The sequence below is a fragment of the Serinus canaria genome, chromosome 2 (assembly GCF_022539315.1).
Source record: "Serinus canaria isolate serCan28SL12 chromosome 2, serCan2020, whole genome shotgun sequence".
NCBI lineage: Eukaryota > Metazoa > Chordata > Aves > Passeriformes > Fringillidae > Serinus > Serinus canaria.
In genome coordinates this window covers 78212674-78225656 of record NC_066315.1, presented here as the reverse complement: position 1 = coordinate 78225656, position 12983 = coordinate 78212674, and the positions used below count along the sequence as shown (strand labels likewise).

Below are 12983 nucleotides of genomic sequence, written 5' to 3'. Positions count from 1 at the left end.
AGCTAAATTAATCTAATAGACACAGCAGATGTCTTAGAGATTTTAGCACCTTCAGCTTTGAAAATTTATCTGGGGGGAAAAAGGTGACCGACCTCAAATAAAAAGATTCTTTTTTCTTGCCAAAAAAAAAAGGCAAAACAATTTTATCAGATCATCCTAATTTATCTGAGCAATGTTAGTTTTTCATTTGAATACTCATTAAAACCATTCAATGTATGACATTACTCTGTTTGAGGTATTAGTTTTATTTATATCCGAGACAGTTCTGGAATGGTTTATGTAGAGCTCCAAAGCAACTTTCTTTCTAAAATACTCAAGGTTTTGTTTGCTCAGTCTTTCTTTGTTCAAATGTTAAAAAATTCTCTTAAAGTTAATTAAGAAGCTAACATGAAAACATCTTTTAATTATTGTCAGTAAAGTTAAATGTGGTGGGTTTGTTTTTTTTTTTTAATTTCAGAATAAGCTAAATGTGGTTCTCTTCCACTGTTTGTAGTTAGTTTGCACATAGTGGCAAGCAACCCAAGAGCATTGTAAGTGAATCTATAACTGTCCTTTAGCATGAGTCTGTGATTTCCTCCTCCTCCTTCTGCTGGATTAATGGAATAACTCAGTTCATAAAGTGTTAAGTGAGTGACAGAGTGGAGTTGGAGGAGGGAATTGGTGTGTTGAGCTGGTACTTTGTGTTACTTCCACCTTAGAGAGCTCATTGGGTTTTTCTTCTGTCTTGCATGTTCTTGTACACTGGGAAGCTATTTCTAGTGGAGCTTTCCAAATCAACAGAAATATTGTCATGATATCTTGAGTACACCAAAAATATCTGCTGATCTTCTGAAACAAGTAGTAAGGAAAGTAGTGCATGAAATAATGAAAATAGTAGATAAGAAGTGAATTACAGAAAATCTGAAATTTGAAATATGAAAACATTTGACAGTCTTAAACTGAGTGGAATTTTGAGTTTGACTTTAAGTAGCAGAAACATGCTGGGGGATCTAGTTCCCAGTTTGTATATAAACATCTAAAAAAAGGGGGTTTTAATTTAATTTTTAGAAAAAAAAGTCTGGCCACTGGCACTCAATTGTCTATTTAGCCCTTCTATATGCTAGTAAAAGTATGATTTTATGTTTAAGAGTTAATAAGCATACAAGTAAATAAGTCAGCCTTTAACCTAAGGAACAGAGCTGACTGATGATATGAAGCAATAAAGCAGACTTGGAACAGCAACATGTTCTGTTCTTCTAGGCCATGAAAGGTCAAAATTGTGCATAAAGATAATGCTTCTGCTAGACTGATACTGCTGACACTTGTATGATCAGAGTTTTGGTGCCTGAAAAACTCTCCTGATAACTTGCAAGCCAGAAATTAGTAAAACATGCTGATAGGAGATGTTTTGAGGGTTTTGGGTTTTTTTTTGGGGGGGAGGTGGGACAGGGATTAGTTATTTTTGTTGTTATTATTTTGGGGGGAAGGGTGTTTTGAATTGGCTTGGCTTGGGGTTGTTTTTCCCCAAAAATACATTTATTTGATCATAGTGAGTGTCTCTGTCCATTTTGGGTAAATGTGCTCTTGATCTGCCTGCTTCAAGACAGGTTACAGTCACTAGTTTCAGCCTTGACTAATGAAGGGTGGGCCATGATTGCTTGCTACTTGCTAGCATCAACATGATTTCACTGTGTGATTCCCATGTGGCTTTTGAAGGCGGTTCCAGTGTAAAATGGGACTTTTTTTGAGAGAGTATTTCCACATTTTAACTGTCTGAAGATCAGAAATGCAGATGTTTCCATCTTCCCCTTCTGAATGCTATGTCAGCAGCAAGTAAGTGGAGATCAGAAAAGTGAACGTATGCAAAGTAGGTAAAGGGATGGGGGGGTGAGGAATGAATAATAATAAGGGAAAGACTGGTAAAAATGAGCACATTGAATCTGCAAAAGATCAGATTTGCTTCTATAAGGAGCATATACCACATATTTTACAGCCATGAGCAATGATGTTGTTAAAATGAAGCTGTCTTTCCATAATAATTTCTTCTGTCATATATCCTTTTGGGAGTTAGAAAAGTAAGCGTTTCTCTAGATCCTGTGTTGGGCATAAGGATGGTTTTGCTGAGACTGCAGTAGAACTTAATTGCATCATTAAAGCAACTTGCTGCAGTGGAGGGTGATACTATTCACCCTTTCACTGAAAAGTGTTGAGCCTCTTAGACTCCTATGTATTACTTAAGTACCAGACTGAATTCCATTTGCTTTTAGTATTGGTAGAAGAGTCCTTAGTGTCTCAGCATGATTATTTCTGTAACTCTTACTTCTCCCAGGAAGAGGAAGAAAATGTGTAAGTTGCTGAAAGGCTAATATCAGTGCCAGCTAATGGTACTGGCCTTTTATTGAAGTGGTATGCAAAGCACTTACTGATGGGAAGAGCCTAACTTGACTCTGCCTCTACATGCTGTAAAATTCCCAAGAGTGTTTCCTCAGTTTTGTTAAGAATCAAGGTATGAAGACTGAGCACTAATGAGACATGTATTCATACCGATTTCACTTAGAGGCAGTAATGTTTCTCTAGTGGAGTGGTTTATGTCATGATCTGTGTACTGGATTTCTATGATAATTTCTTCCCTTGAGAAGTTTTTCAGCATTATTTGGAGCAAAAATCATTCTCCCTGGGCTGCTTTCTGCATTTCATCCCATGCTTTCTGGGACTGATTTGCTGTTGATTTCATTTGTTAGCTTGTAACTGTTACTGGTCTCCAGAGTCCAGTCTAATTATTTCATCCAAACATATCTCTTTTCAGCTCTTTTTATAATGGGAAAAGTAGTCTCCTAAAACTAGTTGTACGTATTGGTAATAATAACTGAGGCTGTGTTTAGCTCCTCACTCTCCTTTCTCTGATTGATACTTTACCTTGAAAGAAGAAAATGAAAATTTGCGTTGACCTAAAACACAATAATGCTCTTTTGGCAATACTTCCTGGGAAAACAAATATTGCAGAAGTTAAGTATGGAGTTTTAATGAAGTGTTGGTGATTTGAAGTGGCTGTATTTTGGGGTATTAGGGAATTGTTTGTTGTTTTGAAGATGTCCAGTAGGAGAGAGCTTGCAAACTGAAAAATACTTGCATGGTCAAGATAAATGAGAAAACCATGTTTTCATTCTTTTGCTAAAGAAAGCATGGGTGTTTTTCATGGGAATGCTGTGTGGGATTACGTGTGTATTGAATGTGATCAGGAGTGGTGTTGCAGGAATGGCTCTCAAATTGGAAGAAAAAAGAAGTCTCTCTTTAGTTATACTCAGGGATACTTTCAGTAAAAGAAAACTGGGGAGAGAACGTTGCCCAACTTTAGGAATCAGAGTAAAGGACACTAGTAGATAAGAAGAGGCACAGTACAGGCTTTTGGAATTTATTTTCAAAACCAACTAAAATACTTATGATTTAAATAAAAAAGAATTCTGAAGGTAAATGTTAGGTAAGGTATTCTGCACCACTACATAAGTGCTGAGTAGATATGGTTAGCTGACTTAAGAAAATTGCTTATGTGCTGTTGTTTTTAATTCTGAATGTCATTCTTGAACCTTCTGAGTGTCTTCCAAAAAATTAAATACTATATGCATACTGAACTAATGGATTAAGTTATGGCTGGGAAGTATTAGTTTGAAGAGAGGTTAGATGTTTTTGTTCATTCATTCATTGGAAATTTGGTATGTGTGCAGGAATCTTTTGTGTTAACTGTCAGGAACTAATTACATGTACAGTTTTTACTATTTATAAAGCTGTCAGCCCAGTCATTGTGGTAGAAACATTAAGGTCCTTAAAATGTCTTTTGTTCACTACTTTTTCGGCTCTAAAATTTACAATAAACAATTATGTCTGATGTTTTGAGGTGATAGATGCTTCTTAAGAACTGGAGCATATTCCTTCATATGCTCTGAATACAGACATTTATCTCATAATGATTTCAGCTAATTTTTCTTGTGTTAATTGAAGTTAGTTACTACTGAATCTCACTTCTTGACTTAATGATATGTAGAAGGTAAGTGAGTTCTCATCTAAAGTAGAACTTCACTCTGTTATTCACCAGCAATGTGCAAGCTTCATTAGTGTTACCTTGCAGAAAAATGTCAGCTGAAGGTGTAAACAGATTAGAGAGACCCTCACAAGGGGTCTCACCACCTGGATCAGATTACTGTCAAATTGATCAATGTGGAGAAATGGGGTTGTCCTTGGTAGGCTTCAAAATACAGGTGTAATCTTGAATCATAGTATTTTGCTAGTTTCAGTTAATTATTGCCTTGAGAGAAGTTAAATGAGATGTAATTAATGTCCTTCAGTGGCAACACTGTGTTTTAATCCAGCAGTTCAGTTCTTTTTAAGCAGTGCCTTTACAGCTTCTCAATTGCTTGAATAATTGTCTTTTTGTTGTAACACTCAATACAGCCACTCAGGGTTTCTGTGTGTCTCTCTTCTGTACCACAGGTGTTGGATTGGATTGAAAACCATGGAGAAGCTTTTCTTAGCAAACACACTGGAGTGGGAAAATCCCTGCATCGGGCCAGAGCTTTGCAGAAACGCCATGAAGACTTTGAGGAGGTTGCTCAGGTAAAAGCAATCACATGAAGGACTGTGCACTTGTCATGGAAATAAATGAACAATTCCTGCTTTTGCATTTAAGGGCTGTGCAGAGGGAGATTCACTACAAAACATTCTGTTCCAGGAAGGGACTGTTTTGTTTCTGTTGCAAGTTTTTATTTAATTTCTTCTTTATGCTCCAGCTTTGAGATGAGAAAGACAAACTTCCATAGTCCTAGAGGGTGTGAGCCTTAAAGTAAAACAGAACTGCTCTGGCATCATTATTATTATTATTCTTTTTTTTTCAAAAGCATTATTTCAAATATTGATATACAGAAGAATGAAAGTTCTCCTTTTATAAGTAGCTTAGTTCCATGGGATTCTAGGATTTTAACTTTCATGCAGCCTGTAAGAGAGGATGGAGATGGATTGCAAGTCCTGCTTTCTGACTTTAATCCTGGGGACCTCCCACATTCTTGCTGCAGTCTTGTGGAGAGGAAGGGGGACTTCTAAGAAACCAGGTGAGCCAGCAAACTGGCCAACCTGGCTTGAGATTTCTTTTTCAAATACTATTGAGTTTGTATATGTCCTCCTCCTCTGAATAACCCTTGGTTTAGCCTTAGGTGATGATACAACTTCAGAACACATTATTCTATGAAAAAAATATCAACACAAAGAGAGATACAAAGGAATGCAGGGAAGTAAACAAGGAGCTGGTGTAGCTGTCAGCCTCTAAAAGGGGATGTGAGGTGAAGAACAACCCTGTGATGGAAGCTGAAGGCTAGAATTCTCCCCATTAGTGGCATGCACTGTCAGTCCAGTCTTAATGATTGGTAAGACAAAACATTATTTCCGAGATTAATGAAGAAAAATCTCCGAAGGTGAGGTTGATATAGGGGTGCTTCAGTCAAACAGAAGACAGCGTTACTAGATAATTGTGGCATTGTATGCAGGAGCTTGGCAGTGACACCTGCTATGGGGGATGCATCAGAAGTGTTGTTTACATTTTGCCTGTCTAGTGGAAGATTAAACTCTTGATAAAATTTTATTGTAAATACAGTCTTAGAGCACTCCAGTGGCTGAGGACTTGAAATAGCAGCAGAAAACTTACTCAGTTTTGATTTCCTGTAAAATTTTCAAAAAGAATAGATTTTGTTACTTTTGTATATATACATGCTGGATTTTCTATATGCATGTCTATTACTTAATTTTTAGTAAAAAGCAATATTTTCCATGTGGAAATACTTACTTTTCTGGGTCAGACAAGCAGGAGTCTATTTCTGTAAGATACTTAACAAAGCCTGAATGATCTCATACTTAATACTGGATTATTTGGGCAAAGAAGAAAAAAATGTTTGAGTAGCCAAAAGGGGATGAAGTGCATAGAAATGTTACTTAGATGTTTAAAAAAGCATCTTGTTAATTTGCATTAGACTTTAAAGCAGAAAATTTTAAAGCAAATGTTTACTAAAAACTTCGTAAAACTCAATGTTACTGGAGTTTGAAATTATCTCTTCAGGGAATGGGTGTAAGTTCTATTTTTGGAGATACTGAAAACTCAGATTGGTCAAAGAACTTAAATATACTACAGGGGACTATCTTCCACTGACAGAAGGATGGACAAAATGATCTAATAAGTATTTTTTTCATCTCTAACTCTTGAATGTGGAGTGAGTTACTGCCAAGAGAGGCACGCCCTCTGAGTTGTTCCTCTTACTTGCTGTAAAACTGAATATAAGCAGCCCAAAAGGCATTCCTGTTGTTGCTGTTACAAGGAAAATTATGTTCAAGTATAAAACAGCACTCTGCACTCCTTGTTAAAGCATCAGTAACTTTTGGCTGACTTGCTTTCTGCCTACATTTCTGGTTGGTCCAGGTCTTTGTTGTGTTTTTGATTTTGGGCTTTTGTTGTTGTTGCTGTTCTTTCTGTTGTGATTTTGGTTTTGTTTGTTTTTAATAGGACTCTGGGCATTATTAGGGGTTTTCAGTCAGTTCCAGTCAAAAGTTGAAAGTAATGTTAAATGAAGTGTCACTGGCATGGCAATTTCTGGCAAATCCAGGGAGCCAACAGTTATGTTGACATGTTTCTGGTCAAAGGCTAACTCCTGATTTTGAGGGGAGTGAAAATTATTTTTTCTTTTTTCTTCCTTTCTGCTTCTTCCCACATTCTTTTTTTAATATGAATGAGGTGCCATTTCCTCAACAGCATTCAAAGAGATGTTAAAATAAGCTGTGTGTCAAATAAAATAGACCTTCCAGTCAATGGGCTGTAGTCTCACAAATTATTCACTTCTAAATTCATGTGAAATGAAGGTTTGTTTCTCTTTATTTAACACTTTTTTATTACCACTACAAAAGCTGAATAGTCAAAACTCAGCTAATAATCTTCCTTAAATTCTGATTACAAATTGATTCTACACATACATACTTTGACTTGCACCCACTATTGTAAAATTGTGTTTCTCTTTTCATGTGAAGCCTGTCCAGTTCAATTTCTGCTTACCCATTTTTTTCTTTCTTTTTTGACCTGCTCTCCATGTTCATCTTTGTGTCCATAAGACCATTCAGTTAAAGTGTCAAGTGTCCAGGTTTTGACATAATTGAGTCACTTACTGGCATGAATTTTCAGCTTACAGGCACTGGATACAGGTCAATATTGTAGTTGTACTTCTCCATGCATTTTTGTCTGAAATTCTAAATCAGCTTTTTGTGTGTCAAATGTGATCTGTGTCTGCTTTTTGAAAGTAGTCTATGCTCAAAAACTACAAAAGGTGTATGGCAACAATTAATTAGTGGGTTTTCCACAGGTAAGTCTTCTTGGTGCAAGAGATGCACAAGAAAAATTATTGCAGACCTTGTCTGAATACACCTTTCATTTCCCTACCAACACTTGTTCCCACCTCCTTTAAGATTATAAAAATGGGTTATGAATTTGGACTGGTTCTGAACTTTCCCCATGAAATGGGTGCAATACATCAAATTAAAGGTCCATGTCTTACAGTAGCTTATGGCTGTCACCAGATGCATAAAGAAAAGGGACTGTATACTTAAAAAGTTACCTTTACCCTCCCTCCAGTTATCTGAGACTGTTTGATGTTGGAACTGAAGGATGTAACTGAACCAGTCACTGATGGACTTTTCTTTCTTTAATTAGCCCACTTTTTGAACCCCTTTATGATCTTGGAATGTATGCCAGACCCTGTGGCAATCAGTTATGCAATTTAATTGCTCCTTAGATCTAAAGTACTTTGCTTTTTCATTTTAAGTGTATTGTTTGATGCTTAAATGTGATAGTGTCCACTGTACTTAATGAGTCATCTCTCTTATTTTCTATACCTTTAATGATTTGTATACCTCTGCTGGTCTCTGGCCATCCATGTGTCGCTCTTCCCTTTCCAGACCACAGTAAACTCCAGGTTGTTTGAAGTGCAGTCTGTATCTCCACTTACTTCTGTTTCTGTATTTATTGTCAGTAGTAGTCATTTCTGCACCAGTGTCTGAAATTTAATCTTTGGGTTTTCTTTGATGTGTAACTTCATATGCTTTCTAAAAATATAGTGTTTATTCTTTGTGAAGAATATCGAGAAAACATTATTTAACACAAAGATGGGAAAAATGATGGAATTGGGGAAGGTGGTAAATTCCTTTATGGAGAATTTTTCATCATTTTGTAGAGGAATGCCTATTAAAGTCTTGCATCTTGGGGCACAAAAGGATGGACTACAGGTCATCTTGAAGTTCTTACAGGGTTCCTTCTTCCCTGGGATCTGGAGAGAGTGTGCTAGTGAAGAGATTCTGAGGAAGTTTGTCGCCCTGAAGGCTCCTTTCCTTTCCTTTCCTTCAATTAGGAAATTGGCATAAGCACCATTAAAGAAGAACTCTTGCTCTTTTTGCCTAACTTTCAACTGGAGGCTGCCCCTCAGGACAAGTATTTTCAAAAGTTTTGCATTACTACTATTTTCCCTCTGAGCATTGTTTAGAAATGAGCAGAGAGCTGGGAGAGGCAGTAGGTAGTACTGAACACCTAGTTGGTGTGATTTCTATCCAAAGAGCAGTTTATATTATACTCCAGCTGAACTTGGAAGTGAAATTTGAGCAACAAGGCATGTGCCTGCTGCTAGGTTTGAGAATTGCAACCCCTTTTGAAGCAGCATCCAGGCTGTGATCTTTTCTAAATACAGGCAGCTCACCATCCCCTTTACAGAAAGAGAAGTCAGATGTGCCTGGGCCTGTGTAATGAGGAAGATACTCCTGGAATTCGTAAACAATGCTTCACATGTGAGATAAAGTTTTCATTAAAATGGGAAGCTTCTGTTTCAGCCATCTGCAGCTGGGTGTGGTGCTCTGGACTGATGAAGTAGTTGTTGTTTGAGGAGTGCCTTGAGGCTCTCTGGCCTTGCCCTCTGAACACATGTGAGCTGCAGCCATGGAAGGCTTGCAGAACACTCAAGCACAGCTCAGAGTGTGTTCAGGGCCAGCGTGGCCTGAGACATGGTCTGGGGCATGGAGTAGCCTGCTCCCCACTGAATAGGATAAGCTCATGTTTGTCTCTGCACGCTTTCCCAGGGAAACCAGGAAGGAGTTCTCTATCTCGCCGTGCAGCTAAAAAGCTGAGAGTTAAGGAAGGGCTGAGAGTTACATAGTCAAAGTTAAGGAACAGCATGGATTTAATTCCTTGCATAAGCAGACCATAATAAATTAAGGGGGAGCTCCCCACAAATATGTGAAAGCTTCACTGAGTCATGTAATCTGTCCTGGGCTTGTCTAGTAATTCACCTTGGTCCCCTGGGGGAGAGCTCTTACTTCCTGCCCTTTAGTTCAGTTTTAGGGCTGGACTTGGATTTAATTTTTGTGGATATTAGAATGTTAATGAGAGGTGTGATACTATATTTATGGCAAAGAAAAGCACTTTTGCATAGGCTTAATTTATCTTAGCAAGAATTGTTTTTACCTGATGTAATTGAGGTTGGGAGAACGTGGAAGGGCAGAAAGGAGAAGGTAAAAGTGTAGTTTATATTATCAAGAATGCTTTCTTCTTTTTTTAGTCTGTAGTGCATATCTATCAGAATACCTAATGGTGTGACATGAGCAAAGCTTCTTTAGTCTGGACTTGGCTTCAGTTTTTTTCTTCAGTGGTTAACATCCTTTTGGCTTTCCTTGATGAGAGTTTTGAGAACCATTCTAAAACATGAAAACCCAAGGTTAGACTCAAAGAGAGCACCGAAATTATAACTAAAGTTTGGACTCCGACCTGTTCTGAATTAACAAGAAAGATACTGAGGCAGGTTGCAAATGCAGAGCTTTAAGAGTTGTTAAACACCTGTCTTGTCTCTTCTCTGCACCATGGGACTCCTAGCACATCAGAGACCAGACTTCTGTCGTTTTCTGTTTGGTCTCAAGTCTCTTACACGTCTTCTGATCTGCATTTGTTAATCCTAGGATGTATTGGGACACTATTCCACTAGGACACTCGGCCATAGCTCACTCCTAAATCTTCCTATGCTGCTGCTTTTTCACAAATGATGTTACACTTGATGCATGAATTTTGGATACCTGACTTCTTTAAAGATGGAGAGAAATGTTGTCCTTCTGTGCTTGGTCACTTTCCACCTTCTTGCTGGATGTGTAGACTTGATGTTAAGTGTCTCTACCAGCAGTTAGAATTTCTTCAGCTCTAGTAGTGCACATTTGAAAAGTCTTCTGTCCCTGGCTGTAGTGATTTTTTCCAGTATTGAAGCAGGCCAGTTGGCATGTAGTGGATTAGGCATTTAGGCTGATCTTTATTCTAGATGTGTATATAAAATAGTAATTCCAAGTTTTGTGTCGAGGAGACATTTGAATAGACTTAAATAAGGAGCTAAGGAATTTATTCACAGTTAAGTGGAAAATTATATAGAAATGTAACCAAATCTTTAGTAAGATTATATTGTGCTGCCTTTAAGAAAAGAAGAAAGACAAGTATATTCCAAGGACCTTTTTGTAATTTTGGTTTTATTAGTGGAGTGGCCTTAAAATCTACTGACTTTTCTTTCATTTAATCCTGTGAAACTAACTTATTTCTCTCCAGAACACATATACGAACGCAGATAAGCTCCTAGAAGCAGCAGAGCAGCTTGCTCAGACTGGGGAGTGTGACCCAGAGGAAATTTATCAAGCTGCCCATCAGCTCGAAGACCGGATACAGGATTTCGTCAGGCGTGTGGAGCAGCGCAAGATCCTGCTGGACATGTCTGTGTCCTTTCACACTCACGTTAAAGAGGTAAAACTTCCACTAATTGTCATGATAGCTTCAAGTCCTAAACCCAGTATTATCCAGTGTTGTTTTCATTGTTAGAACCTTGCCATAGGACACCATGAAAACCTCTGTTGTATGATGAGTTTTGGTTTGTAATTCACTGCGGATGGTGGGCTGGGGTAGTGTGTGGTTCTGCTTAAGGATTTTTAAAATTTGGTTTTATTTTGATTTTTTACTTTCAGAAGCAGCTTTTACCTCCTTCGTTGCACAAGTACACATGCTTGTTCAGTCACAGAAGAGGGAGAACAGTCATATGAGGGAACTTGTACAGCTAAAAGTCAGCATTATGGAGGGAGATACTGTGCTCTTTTGGTTTTTTTAGCCAACCAGCTCTCCTGTTGTCTGACTTACCAGACCCACGGTTGAACAGACATGGTTCAGGAGACCAAAAAGTGTGGCAGAAGTACAAGGCTACTTAAGGCAACCTTGTTGTCCGGAGAAACTTTGTTTATTTCTGTGTTTTGCACATCACATTTTTATCTGGTATATTGACACTTCTTTGCAACCTAAAGATCATATCTGATAATGACAATGGTTTTCCTCGTGTTGCAATTTTTTAGTCTTCTTTCAAGGTTACCAGGAAAAAGAAGATTCTGCCCCACTAATTTTCAGTTAGAGTAGCTTTTTTGCTCCAATTCAAAACAGAGAACGTGAATTTATAAGCTCATGGGAGAAGGTGGAACAGGCTTCAGCAAGTTGTTTTGGTTTTTGACAATCTTAGGTGACTTGGTTTCTGTTTTGAGCTCATGTTAAATCTCCTCACCGTTCAAACGCCGTGAAAATATGAAAAACTTCTGGATCACAGCATGTCCCAGTGTGCCTTCCTTCCTCACACTGTACATTGTGAAATGGTCTGTTCAGTGGCAAAGTATAGTATTCAAAATAACTTCTTCAGCAAAACCTCCTAGAGGATAGGAGTGTGAATTTTTTGTAAGTGAAACATCGCTTTGAGCTTAAAACAAAAGCACAAGGCAGTTGGTCTTTGGAGGAGGCCAGGACTAAATTACTTTTTAGCTTTAGACATGAGTACATAGCTCCCCCATCAGTTTTCTGCTAGATGGTTCCTTGCCAATGCTCTCACAGGACACGTCTTGTTCAAACAAAATATAAATGCTGTTTCTTAAGCTGTTCTTAGGGGGCAGCTTTTTTGTTTCACTTTCTCAAGCAAATAGTACTGGTCTTTATCTGTTATGAAGCACAGGAGCAGTCAGCTGCTGAAATGTGTTCTTTTTTTTTCATATATATTTCTTCATTACCTGTTTCTCTTAGCATTAGAAACAACAGCTGGAATGGTATTTAAATAAAATACAGTTGCCTGTAGTGGTGAAAGACCACGAGTGTAAAAGGATTTGCTTTCAAAAATAATAAAACCCTCAAAGGCAGACTGATATGTGAGCCACTGTTGAATAATTCTGGGAGGCTGATCCAGATGTGCTGGCACATTGCCTTTGCTCCCCGAGATGATAATGTTTTATTGAAAAGAAAAAAATAGATATTCTGTATTTTGATTTATTTCTTTGGGAAAGGGCTATTATTTTGAGTCTGTAAGAACACATAGCTGTTACTATGGAAGCCTCTTTGCAGTCCAGACTTTGGGGGAAAAGTACTATAGTGGCTGATGTTGATTTTTTTTTTTTTGTTTTGATTTTGTGATATGAATGACCTTTATACCTAGCAATGCAAAGAAAAATTTTAATACTACCTGTTTATGAAGGATGTATTTTTATGTTTGCAATCTACTTAAAAATACAAATGAGGGAGTGAGACAGGTGGTTCATATTTAATAGACCAGTCCTTGGTTCAGGTGCAAAGAAACAGCAAGTTCAGAGCTCTCCTGTGCTTTCTGTATTCTGATCTGTTTTCCAGAGCACGTTGTTTGTTATCAAACATGCGTATGGGGTGCTGAGAAGGCATCACAAAGCAGATGGAAGATAAAAATGCCCTAACCTGAAAGCCATCCGTGCCTATTGGCAGGAGAATTGTTTTCCTCCTGCAGGATGTGGGAAGTCACTGAATAAATTAGTGCATACCTGTAAGCAGCATAACCTTTCTGCTGTATTGGGAAGAAATTAATGTGCACTCGTAGCTTGTGAAGAGAGGAGTTCTAGCAGTAAGATAATAGGTTAGTTGT

At 37.9% G+C, this 12983-nt stretch overlaps 1 protein-coding gene across 1 annotated transcript in view; it reads left to right on the top strand.

Annotated features, from left to right (window-relative positions):
- The window catches only part of TRIO (trio Rho guanine nucleotide exchange factor), a 244483-nt gene that overhangs the window by 100785 nt on the left and 130715 nt on the right, over positions 1-12983 (top strand). The window contains exons 10-11 of the mRNA XM_009096317.4: positions 4465-4587; positions 10625-10816. Coding sequence (XP_009094565.1) covers positions 4465-4587; positions 10625-10816 — 315 coding nt within the window. The remainder of the gene's footprint in view (positions 1-4464; positions 4588-10624; positions 10817-12983) is intronic.